Source organism: Gopherus flavomarginatus, chromosome 1, assembly GCF_025201925.1.
Source record: "Gopherus flavomarginatus isolate rGopFla2 chromosome 1, rGopFla2.mat.asm, whole genome shotgun sequence".
NCBI classification, from domain to species: Eukaryota; Metazoa; Chordata; order Testudines; family Testudinidae; genus Gopherus; species Gopherus flavomarginatus.
The window spans coordinates 114,107,469-114,120,202 of record NC_066617.1 but is presented as its reverse complement, the minus strand read 5'-3'; the positions used below and the strand labels follow the sequence as shown (position 1 = coordinate 114,120,202).

General features: G+C 43.5%; 1 protein-coding gene across 4 annotated transcripts in view; it reads left to right on the top strand.

Annotated features, from left to right (window-relative positions):
- The first annotated feature begins 1,850 nt into the window (after positions 1-1,850).
- The window catches only part of BICD1 (BICD cargo adaptor 1), a 310,709-nt gene continuing 299,825 nt past the window's right edge, over positions 1,851-12,734 (top strand). For all 4 annotated transcript variants that reach the window (XM_050918364.1, XM_050918401.1, XM_050918373.1 and 1 more), the window contains exon 1: positions 1,851-2,631. In XM_050918364.1, coding sequence (XP_050774321.1) covers positions 2,419-2,631 — 213 coding nt within the window. In that variant the 5' untranslated portion in view covers positions 1,851-2,418. The remainder of the gene's footprint in view (positions 2,632-12,734) is intronic.

Below are 12,734 nucleotides of genomic sequence, written 5' to 3'. Positions count from 1 at the left end.
TTTTCATGAACAACCATGTACTTTTTAGCTCTGAACTTAAACAGTTTGTTTTTCAACCTATTATTGAACTATTATTCATGTAAGCTTTGATTCTAAAGTGGCATGAGTAGAAAGTTCAAGAGAACAACACAACACTTTCAAACATTATCAAGGTAAGGAAATTATATGCTCCCTTCCCTCCCCCCACCCATTTTATTGTTGGTTTCTTGTATCTTTTATCCTGTTTTAGGAAAAAAATGTTGCTGGATGAAGCAAGCGTGGAGTAACTGGCTTTTTGGCCTTGTTTTGATGTTTAATCACTTGCAAAAGCCTGTCACTGCTTTGTATGCTCCTTTGCTGTGAATATTCACTCTTATTTCTCAACTACAATTTGTTAGAAGCTTCCATGTTTGCTTAAAAGCTACTCTCCAACTACAGAATAATGTAGGAAAGTTTGTTTGGTGGTTTTAAAAAATAATTAATAACTGATGCAATAGGTTTTAGTAGAGATTAGGACTCCATTCTTAGTTTTCAGCCCTGAATGTATATGAAAATTAGAGTCACAATCCAATTTCTGTTCCTTGTACGTGTTTCCCCAGTGAAGGACCAGTCAGTTATTCCATAACAAGCCTGTGAAAGCTACATGTTTTGCTCTTCTTCATGTAATGGCCTGGACTGAATCTCAGCTGCTATTTTTCACAGCACAGTCAGTATTGTAACCATCAGAGAAACATGCTCAAAAAGCAAAAGGGCTGGAACCACACCACATTTCCCCAGTTTTTCTCCCCTGTCAAGAGACTTAAGGAATATGTACAGGCAAGACTTCAAAACTACAGTTGGCTGATCTTACTAAACATGGAGCATTTTAGAAATACAGACACAGGACATAGTCCTCTAAGAGTGCACGTATGCTGTGGGTATGATGTGAACAACACAGAGGTCAGTATAACACACTCTGTGTGTGTTAGAATGATCTCCCTGATTTTTCAATTTATTAGACGATGAAGTGGAGAATTCCAAACCTTGGGGTGGCACTGTCACAGGGTCGGGATTGTGTAGGCAGGGTGGCAGGCTCTGTTCCTTTCTTGCAAGGAGGAGAAAGAGAAAAAGGGTGCGTTCTTCTCAGCAGCTAAATTATTCAAACTAACGGGTGTTTCCATTCACATAAACACACTTCCCAATGTTCAGTATGGTTAGGACAGAGTTGTACTGAGACAGCCTGGGGAGACTGATGCCTCCCATAGGATATAGGATTTGCCATACTGATTCATACCCAAAGTCCAACTGGTCCAGTATAGTGTCTCTGACAGTGGCCAACATCAGACACCTCAAAGGAAAGTGTAAGAATCCTGCCTTTCATGAAGATTTCAGCCTAATCCCAGGGACAGTGGGAGCCAGGATGTGTTTGTGTGTTCTGGAGTAGGATGAATGAGTTTGGGGTACAGGACATGTGTGTACTGAGGAGGGTGTTGCCTTACAGTGAATTTTTAGGGAGTCTGAGCTGTCCCCTCTCTGATATCCTCTTTGCAACGCTCTGTTTGCAAGCGTGAAGATGCATTGACAGGAAGCAGATGAAGATTGTTTCCTGCTCTCCTCCTTTTGCAAACCTGCCAGAGAATAACCTGCTGTGTGTCTGTGTGGGATTTCTGGTCTGGGGGTGGAAGAGCAGAGAGAGTGTGTGTGTGTGAGAGAGAGTGTCAGTGTGTGTATGTGTGAGAGAGAGATTTATTTATACGTATCAACAAACCTGTGTGGAGGCAGCCACAAACACTCTTGCACTCGAGGGGAGAGAGAGAGTGGGAGGAGGCGACATCACTGCCACTTTCCCATCTCTCCTCCCTTCCTTCTTCATTTCTGCCTCCCCTTGCTCCTGGCCGCTGGGGAGAGGTGTGTAGGGGGGTGGCTGGCGGGGGAGGTGGCTGTAGTCTCTCTTTTGCTGTGCTATGGTAATAACTGTCCCTTCCCCCCACTTCCAGCCCAGCCTTCCTCCCCATCTGCTTTCTCCTCCTCTCGTTTGGTCCCAGGCAGGCAGCAGACAGACTGCATCATTTTTTGCACAGGCTGCAGCAGCAGCGCGGAGAGAGGGAGCAGGTGGAGAGTTCAGAGACTGCAGTGAAGCTGCCCTCGAGACATGGCGGATCAGTGCCTGTGAATAAGCAAAAAATCCCCAAGCTGCCTCCCCTCCGAGCTCCGGTTCGCTGGGCTGCTGCTGACAGGCCAAGGAGAAAGGAGAGAAGCGGCCAGAGGACTAATGGTGCTGCAGCCTTTTCTTTGATTTCCTCCCCTTCTTCTCCATGTTGCATCTCTCTTCAGTGCTTTAGTCAGTGTAGCTGCTGCTGCTAGCAGGAGCATCCAGGGACAGTGCCATCCATCCATCCCTCCCTTCCCCCCACCCCCTCTCCATCTATCTGTCCATCCATCCATCCATCCACAAGGGCTATGGCTGCAGAAGAGGTATTGCAGACAGTGGATCACTATAAGGCTGAGATCGAAAGGCTGACTAAGGAGCTCACCGAAACAACCCACGAAAAAATCCAGGCAGCTGAATATGGACTGGTGGTGCTGGAGGAAAAACTCACCCTGAAGCAGCAGTATGACGAGCTGGAGGCTGACTACGATTGCCTTAAACAGGAGCTGGAGCAGCTGAGAGAGGTGAGTTAGCTGATGCTTTGCTCTCCTCTTCCCCCTCTCTCTCCCGAATAAACCCCTTGCACTAAACAAAATGAAATAATGAAAGGGGCCTAAGGAGCTCTTCTCACGGATGCCCTCCATGTTAATCTACCTGAGCCCGTTGATCAGACATGGAAGCAAAAATGGCCTTGTGGAGAATGTGTGAAAAGAACCCTGGAGGCATGAATTTATGAGCTGGGGAGGAGTGATTTATTTGAGGGCTCAAGAGTCAGCAGTGACTGTAGCGTTTAAGAGTGGATTATATGACGTTTTAAACTGAAGGCTGCTTAAGATGCCAATGATACACAGGCATTGCCCTAACCTGTGTAGTAAGATAGCAACTGGGAACCACTACTTCTAATAGCAGGCATTTGTAGCACTGGGAAATACTTCAGTCATACCTGAATGTTTGGCCCTTATTTAAAGTGAAACCTGGACAAGCGTGTATATAACATTTTGGGTGATGAGTATATTGTATACAGTATATTGGAATATGTGGAAAGAGAGACACCTTTATATACATTTAGGGGGCAGCCTCTCATTCAGGAGGGGCAAAGCAGCCAGAAGATAGTTATGAGATCACACTAATCAGTGAAAATTAAACTTCTAGCTCATCCTTAAAGGATGAAGTATTTGATCTGATACATATTTTTGGAGTGTCTTTCAGCTGAGTTTGTATAACATGGGAAGTATAATTATGAGTGTTACACATAACCTTTTATCACATAATCTTTTATTTATTCCTCACCTTTGGATGTCATCCTGCTACCTATATTTATCATTAAGAGAAGTAACAAAGATTCATACAATGCGCATACACTCCATCTATGGTAGTGTGTGTTTGCATATCCAGTGTTATCCTATTTAATCGCTAAATTTTAAAATGTTCTCATCTTTGTATATAAAGACAGAGCAAATTAATTTGCACACAAAAATTACATTGATGTCATTAAGTAAACCTTTGGAGAAGAGGAGGAAGCATATAAGAATGATCTCTTCTGAAAATTTAAAGTAATGTATTTCTTCTGTAAAATTATATTGCCATTTATAATCAAATATAGGGAAGATCTATTCAGTGAGAAACAATGAACTAGATATTTCTCATTGAGAACAGTAATTTGTTGACTAAGCTTATAAACAACAAAATATCTACATAAGCTGTATGCACTTCTATAAGTATTTGTTTATACATGCAAAGGTTTTGATTTACCTCCTGATAAATGGGAAAAGTTAAATACTTTGTTCCGGTGACCAGGATAGTTTTCAGAAATAATATTTTTGTAGCAGAGTTATCTGATTTGCTGTGCTGCACACACTCATGTGCTTACTAAGCTCTTATACAAAAGATAGAGCTGATGTTTTCCTCCAAAACTCGCTGGTCCAGTGCAATGGGCTCAGGATTTGAAACCACTGCCCTCGGCTTCAGGGATTGGGGTGGGTAACTTGCACTGTCATGAGGGCTGAGCTGGTACAAGTGGTCCAGCAGTAAAAGGGAAGTCTAACTAAGGTGCAATTATAAAATGTAACTGATAGGAAAAAGGGGATCTAAGTAACAGTATCTGGCTGTGATCTTCTCAAAGCAGTGTACATCAGTGCTGATCAGGAACTACTGAGGACACGGGGTTGGGCATTACCACAGGGGCAATGGTTAATGCAAGAAATTAGATTAAATAAGAACAAATTAAACTTGAGCAATTATTCAGCCCCTGATATCTGTGTTGACAAGATTTGCTGACATTAGAAAACCTGTAGATATAAATTCTGTTCTGATTTACCCCCCACTGAAGCCTGTGGGATTGCATGGGGTGCATATCAACACAGAATTGAACCCACAGAACCAAATCCTTGTCTCTGGATCCACAGGCTGTGCATAGGAAATAACCATTGAGGGAGGAAGGGGAAGAATCCTTTTGCTCCCTGGACATGAAATGGCAGAGAAACCATTCCACAGTTGCTAATTGAGTTCCAGGATCTTGACCCTCTCTGGCCTATGTATCAATTCTGGAGAGGAGGGCGACTCACCTGAACTGTACATGGTGGTGTACAGGGCATTTACACCCTCTCAGCAGGCTCTCAGAATTCTGTTCTTCCTCCCACTCCGTGCAGAAGAGCCACTGATTTTGTTAATATAAGTATAGTCCTGCATGGATACAAAAGTTGTACTCACATCCAATCCGCAATCTACAAACACGGTCCATGGATATCTGCATCCGCAGAAGTAAAGTGGGTATCCATATCTGCAGATATAAAGCTGGTATCCACATCCACAGAAGTAAAGCGGGTATCTACATCTGCAGATATAAAGTGGGTATCCGCATCCGCAGAAATAAAGCGGGTATCGGCATCAGCAGAAGTAAAGCGGGTATCCACAGCCGCAGATATAAAGTGGGTATCCACAGATTTGCAGGGCTTTACGTATAAGGCCCTCTACATTTGTGAAGGCAGGATTCACCCCAAATCTGTCTGTCATTCTAATCTGCTTTTCTAATCTAATTTTTTAATACATCCATTGACACTGTGGCCTGAGTGAACTTCAGAACTTCTCAAAATAAAGCAAATTATGTCTATCTGTTGGCGTTGTGACATTAGAATTCAGTCAGAGGTGGTCTAGTCAAACTGGTCTAAGGAATTTTGGTTGTATAGTGGCATGGCAGGAACCCCACAGGCACTCCCAGCTTTCTGCTGTTGACAAGCCAAGATGCAGACTGTGACAAAGTGGGAATTTTCTGTCACATTTATATGAATCTTCAGTTTCCCTTTGTGTTTGTGTTGTTACCCAGTGGAGAGAAAAGTGTTAAGTCTGTGCTTGGGGGTAACGCAGGACATGAGGTGAGAGTTTTGCTTTGCTGCCTGAGCCACAGTGATTAGGATTGTTAAGGAACTGTCTGGAAGCTACTGAAAGTGTTTCCATATCAATGCAGAATCCCAGGGAGACAATAGAAATCCCCAGTGACTTAAAAATTGACACCTAGGAAACCACAACCAAGACCCCAGCTCAGGAACAAAGAACTGAGATGTGGCCAGCAGAGGATAGAGTGTGGGCTTCTGGTTCTGGAGGAACGTGGCTGCTCTCTCCAGCGATTGACTAAGGTGGTCAGAGAGAGGAAGATAGAGGCTGAAATTGAGTTCTCTACAGCTTGGCTGGTGAATTGCTCTGGCTTGACCAGAATGGACTGTGTTCTGTTTCTCTGTGCTGACCTAAGGACTTCCAGTACTGTGTTCCAGTGGGTGAACAAATCCCACTATGTTTTGAAAATGCTGTTTGAGTGTCCCTGAAAATACTTGCATTAGTCCCTGGGGAGTGTACAAGTCTTTAGCAGAAGTCTTTCTCAGTTGGACTTCCACCAGCACTGGGCAGATGCTCAGTCTAGGAGGTGGTGAGGCTGTGTGACCTGCCCTGACCTGAAGGAAGTGTAAGACTCCTTGGGGGTCTGCCACACTAAAGGTATTCCTCTAAGAGACCGATTAAAAGCTGGAGTGTGACACAGATCCTGTGGATACGTGACGCATGCAATGGAAACAAGTCGGTAAGATTGAAAGAAGAATGCTGTCAGACTTGCATTCGGTGCATCCTGATCGTGGCCCAGAATGTGAACCCTTATATCACTGGTGATCAGTTACTGACGTGTACAATACAACGAAAACTTAAAAAGGAGGAAGGTGTCCCATACTACTGTGTTAAACCAATCTGTTCCTATACAGCAGTATAGACAGACAGAGTAGTGTGGTGGGGCTAAAGTCAGTTGCGCCAGTTCAGGCTCCCTCCAAAGCCTATGAAAAATAGCTTGTGTGTGTGTCTTCTGAAACATGCACTGCAGAGGGTATTCTGGGGTGTGGGCTGCACATGTAGGCAACTAAGACCTTTTGCTAGGCAATGGTAGAAGTCAGTGATGGATTTAGAATTAGTGGGGCCCTGTGCGCAGCTTCATTTTGGGGGACCCCCCCCCTCAGGACCCAGACAAGAAAAAGAACATTCTCTCTTATCGCGCCCTCCTACCCCCGTTTTTCATTCTTTTTTTCATCCTCCGCCTCTTGCTATATTATAAGTAATGGGAAGTAAATGAAAATAAAGTGAGGTACCTTGATTGGGGCAGGGGGTTGAGGTGCAGGAGGAGGTGTGGGGGTCAGGCTCTAGGAGGGAGTTTGGGTGCTGGCTCTGGGCTGGGTCAGGGGGTTGAGGGTGGAGGGGGTGCAGGGTTTGGCTCTGGGAGGGAGTTTGGGTGCTGGGTGTGGGCTCTGGCCTGGGGCAGGGGGATGGGGTGTGAGAGAATGGCAGGGGGTGGCGCTTACCTCAAGTGGCACAGCTCCCAAAGCAACCGGCACCTCCCCCACCCCGCTGGCAGCTTCTGGGAGTGGTGCAGCCCGGAGGGAGGGAGGCAGAGCGGGCAGGGAGCCACCTTAGCACTGCTGCTGGCACGTCTCTGCTTAGCCCTTGGGGAGCAGGGGGCAGCAGGTCTCCATGCGCTGCCCAGGGGAGTACAGAGATGTGCCAGCAGCCGGCCACTTCTGGGAGCGGCGTGGGGCCACCAGCCATAGCATGCAGGCAGCCTGCCTGCCTGACCCTGCCGCTTCTCTGGCCGGGACACGGGGGTAGGTTATCAGATGAGATTTGTCCTGCATTTTGGGAGCTCCCCTTTGTTGGGGTCCCCATTCCACCGTATAGTTTGTTTTGTGGCAAATCTGCTCCTGGTATAAGTGAAACTCCCAACAGAGATTATTTTGCTTCTACAAGAGTTATCTGTGTCTGAAGTCATTTGCACACTGGGATAGAATTTGAGTTTGTACTGAATTTGTCCTGAAACAAGTATCCATTCAGTTAATGAATTATTTTGTTATTATACCTTTCATTCTGCTATTAGCAACTCTTTGCACTTTATCACTGATCAGACAGACCTGTCACTTTAACCTTTGCCTCTAGTGGATGTGCCTCACTGGTTGTAAGAAACATACCATTAAGCTTAATCCTACCGTCCTTACACATTCAAAACTCCCATCACTTCAAAGGGACTTTTCTATAAGGACTGCAGCAGGAAGCCTCAAATTTGAAAGAATGAAATATTTTTCAGTATTATGGGTCAGTGAGATGGGAAAGTAAATACACAGTAGGGAGTGGCAGTGCACTCAGTTGTAATACATTACATTAAATATTAATTTATGTACATATGATTTATGCTGTGCCACCATTAAAATACAAATCGCTGTGGTGGCCCTTGAAATTTCTTGTACAGTAGTTAAAATGCCCATATTTTAAACAAAGAATTTGGTGTTTTGAGGTGTCATGATGTTACGTGATACAAAAGATGTGAGGCTGTAATCAATGACCTAATAGCAAACTTGGCTTCCAGTAAGCGCAGTAGTTATTACATTAAGTCTGCCATCCAGGTTTAAGAGCATTCAGTGGGAAAAAATGAGGAATCAATCAGCTATTATCCTTATGTTTTCCAAGTATTGGACCAATTAGCAGGAAGGTGAAAAGAGAGATGCTGCTTTGCTGAGTTTACAGTTTTCAAGGCTGTAACATGCAATTGTAATAGCTGTAGGTTTTAAGGGAGGATTGACAGAACAGTGCTGTAACAGTATGCCAAATTTCCATGAATTTTATCATTTTAAAAGTTCTTTTTGTTCTGTTGATTTTTCCCCATCTTATAAATAATGTTTCTGTTCATCACTAGTTTACATTTCAAATATAAAAACTGAATGTTAGGCTTGCAGTGGCAATGTCTTGCTTTTAGGCACCAAGTCATCAAGGTACTTAAGCCCATGTGTACCTGTAATCACAGGAATAGGGATTCAGTAGGACTATTCAAATCTTGTTAAACTGGGGGCTTAACTGTCTATATTTAATTGTTTTCTGGAAACTATTCTTCTGTTCTTTTATAGAGTTTGTGTTTTTGCATGTTCACGTATTAGCACTTGCAGTGCAAATTCCTGCAATAAGAATAATTTTTGCAATCACTTTTTTACTAAAATCACTTTTTCACTAAAAAGTTAACTGGCAGCAGAGGCCTCGTTAAAACACCAGGTTGCACCTAGCGAGTGGGCCTGGCCCAACACTGAAGAAGAAGCCCAGCTGTGGGAAGAGCTGGGGTGGTGAGCCTGGAGGGAGGAAGCTGTAGGGAGAGATCTCTGCAATCCCTCTGTGGTTGCTAGAGAGTGAAAGAAGGTCTAGAGAGAGGCAGAGGTACAGTAGGACCGGGGAGGGCCATGGAAAAGGGCCTGAAGGAAGGCCAAGGTAAGAGGAAGTCTTCTACAGGGTACCTAGACTGGACAAGAGGGACAAGAACTATTGAGTTTTGACCTTTCCATTGGCTGCCCCAAGCACCTGCTTACCACGCTGGTGCCTGGAGGGGCCCTGGATGGCTGAATAAATAGTTTTAAGTCTAAGGGTCTTAATCTGTGTGGAATTAGGCTCTTGGTACTGGAATTGTATTGTATAATTTGGCTGCCATCTTTTCTTTGAGTCTGTTCTGAAAAAATAATCTTCTGCCTCAGCAGTTTTGCCCTCCTGAAGGCCTGGCATGAGCAATCTGGATATTTGTTGTACTTAGAGCTGAACAGGGAGCTCTCTTGCAACTGCGATTGGGGCGAGACTATGCTGGGGAAGAGGACGTTCTGGCCAAAAGTAACAATTTGTGTATATTTATTAGAGTAAGATTAGGAAAATTCTTAAAGTCAAATACACAGGTTAAATCAGCACCTGGGTAGCTTTTATTTACCCTGTGCCACTGGCATTTGGAAGAAAATATTTCAAGGTCACATTGGGTATGTCTACACTGCAATTAGACGCCCACAGCTGACCTGTGCCAGCTGAGTCGGGTTTGCAGGGCTCAGGCTAAGAGGCTGTTTAATTGCGGAGTAGACTCTTGGGCTCAGGCTGCAGCCTGAGCTCTGGGACTGTCCCACCTCAAGGTCCTAGAGCCTGGGCTCCAGCCTAAGTCCAAACCTCTACACTGCAGTTAAACAGTCCCATAGCCCAAGTCCCATGAGTCTGAGTCAGCTGGCATGGGCCAGCTGTGGGTTTTTAATTACAGTGTAGACATGCCCCTAATCTCTGGCATTGTCTATGGAGGGACCAACACTTCTTGAACAACTTTTCAAGTGGGCACAAACATCCTTGTTCTTCAGCATCCTACTTCCTGGCCTGTTTTTCTACCAGGCTCTTCTTTAGCGTATTTTTTTATGCACATTGTGAACCTGACTTTCCACTGGTTTATGAATTCTCTTGTGTCCAAGAGCAGTTCTGCAATGCAAGACTTTCAAGCTCACCCCTGCTACTGAATTTCTCTCAATATCTCATTGTTATAAGGCAAGTTGGTGTAAAGCTTAGCTACTGACAACATTGCACTACACACTTCTTCTCTTGGGTGGATAGCTGTTACATTTCTAATGGCAGGTTTGTTTGTTTTTTTAAATCCATTAATTTATGCTGAATTGTCTTTTATTTGTGGAATACCCATCTTTTCCTCATTTTCCTTTCTCATCTCTTTTTAACCTCAATAAAACAAAAATTTAAATGGGGGCTAGGAGGAGGAAGATTTTCCTGATTTAGGAGGAATTGATATTGGATGAAATGTAAGTGCCTGCGCTTTCCCTTTGTCCCCTTCCCTTGTACAATATTTGCACCAGTGGTGAAAAAGAGCTAGTGCATGACCTAGGGCTTTAATTTTTTTTCTAATTGGGGACTCTCCTCATCCACTCCTCAGTGTGTATGTGTGTGTGTGGGGGGGGGGAAGGATTAAAATATTTTTAGGAGGCAGGCTTTATTTCTGAGCTTCTTTCACCATCAAACTTAACAAAATTTGGAAGTCAAAAGAAACAGCAATACAATCTCCCCCCTAACTGAAAAGTACTGGGACAAATCCATCCCTGATAAAAGTCCATTGACATTAGTAGAGTTCTACCATGGCTGAATTTAGTTCATTTTTTTATGCTTTTTTCTCAATCTCTCTCCTTGCTCATGTCTAGGATAATACTTGGAACATTTTGTTCCTCCTCACCACCATTTCATTCTCAAATTGCTTTTGACTCCTGCCTCTGTAGCATTCTCTGCTCCTCTTCACCTCCCCTTTCTTTGTTCTCTGCTCCACATCTAAGATGTCGAGTCAGTTTCATTCTTGCCAATCTGGAATAAACTCTGGGCCAGATTCTCACTTACATTAAGGTCCCTTTACACCTGTGCCTTATAAATGAGGAGCTGTCCCTCTGAAACATACTAGACTTGTGTTCTTCCATATTGCACACAGATACAACAGTGCCTGGAGTGGGGACGAGTAAGTGTTAGATACATTCTCAATTCTTTCAGTTGGCCTGTCAGAGGCTGAGAGTGAATCTCTGTAGGTTTTTGGCTGCTTCACTCTGTGGCAGTATCACCATCATGATTCTCCTTTGTGGGATAGTCCCTTAGGGGATTTGTAAAATTGGGTTGGATGAGGGGGAGAGCAAAGGGAAAATACATTTAGCTACATTTTCCTATTAAACAGGTAAGTTTTATTACCCTTTTTTACATATGAGGAAATTGAGGCAGAGAGAGGTTAAGTGACATTGAGCTTGTCTACATGAGCAATTAGTTTGTGGGAAGCTGGAATGTGAATGTGCCCTGCACTAGCCTGCTGCAGACTAATTGTATAGATCCTGCTGACCTGTGATAACAGTTTAATATGCTTTGATCTACTCCTGTTTCAAATAAGACTAGATCAAAGCTCATTAACAAACTGTTAATGCACACAGCAGGTTCCACATGGACTGTCTGCAGCAGGCTACATTCACACCCCAGCTTCCCCCAAACTAATTGTTTGTGTGGACAAGCCCTCTGTCACTTAACCTCTTTTGCATTCACACCCCAGTTTGCCTCCAAGTAATTGTTACAGATAAACCTCAGGTGAAGGCTTCGTAGTAATTTGCTGGCTGATCTGGGAATAAAACCCAATGAACTCTGGCTCCCAATCTCATGCTTAATCTGGGATGCTTAAAATCTCATGCCCAGTTTGAGCCCCTGTGACTTGTTTTATTCATTTATTAAAAATTCAAAGTAGTCACTGAATTATAATTTGTATCATTGATATCTTGCATAAATAAAGATAAGAATTTTTCTTCCACACATTGAAGGTTTCTCAGTGTTTTACAAAGCAGTAAGGAATTATACTGGTCTGAGTAAACCTGAAAGGTTTGTGCCCTGAGCAATAACAGGTGTACACAGTTTTGGATTTAAACCTTGACGTTGAGAGAATGTATTGGTCAGGAGATTTGGGTTATCTTTTAATCTTTCTGAAAATGTAGTGAGATAGAGACATACAGAAAAGATTTCATTTTAACACCTCGCCTGAAGAATGGCCTCTTTAGCAATGTACCATCCTTTCAGTGCTGCACATCAGTAGAGCTGAAGACCTGGGATGAAATCCTAGCCCCATTGAAGTCAATGTCAAAACACCTATTGACTTAAGTGGGGCCAGGATTCTTAACGCACTCTTAGCAGAACGTGAACGCTATACATTGTCACTTTTGGTTCCTTCCCACCAAAAAACAAATCTAAAAACAGAGAAGGGGTAACAAAGAACCCACGCTTGAGCACCTAACTGTTGTGGGTCACAAAGATATGGCTCCATTCTTCCTGACTCTTTGTATAATATAAAGGACAGTTATTTCACATAGGAATAATCTGATGGGTTAGTCCTCAAACAGCACTGACTGCCTTTGGGACTGATGCTGGCAAGTGTTGAGAGCCTGCTAATTTCAGTGACTTCCTGGGGAGGTGAAAGCACTCAGCAACTCTTGGGAGGAGTCCAGCGCTTTGAAGGTTTTCACTCATCAGGTATTAGATAATTTCTTATCTTTCCTAGAATTTAGAGGCTGATGGTTGTCCATTTGGTTAAAAAAAATAATAATTTAAAAATTTTTCCTTTGCTTCACTCACTACAGAGCCAAATATTATTCTCAGTTGCATATTGTAGGTGTAAATCTGGAGTAACATCACTTAGGATGTTGGTGTTACTCCAGATTTACACCTGTGCAACTGAAACTGGCTGGATTTGATGTTAAATTGTGATCCTTGGAATTTCCAGAACATTCAGTAAAGTCCCTGTTAAAGT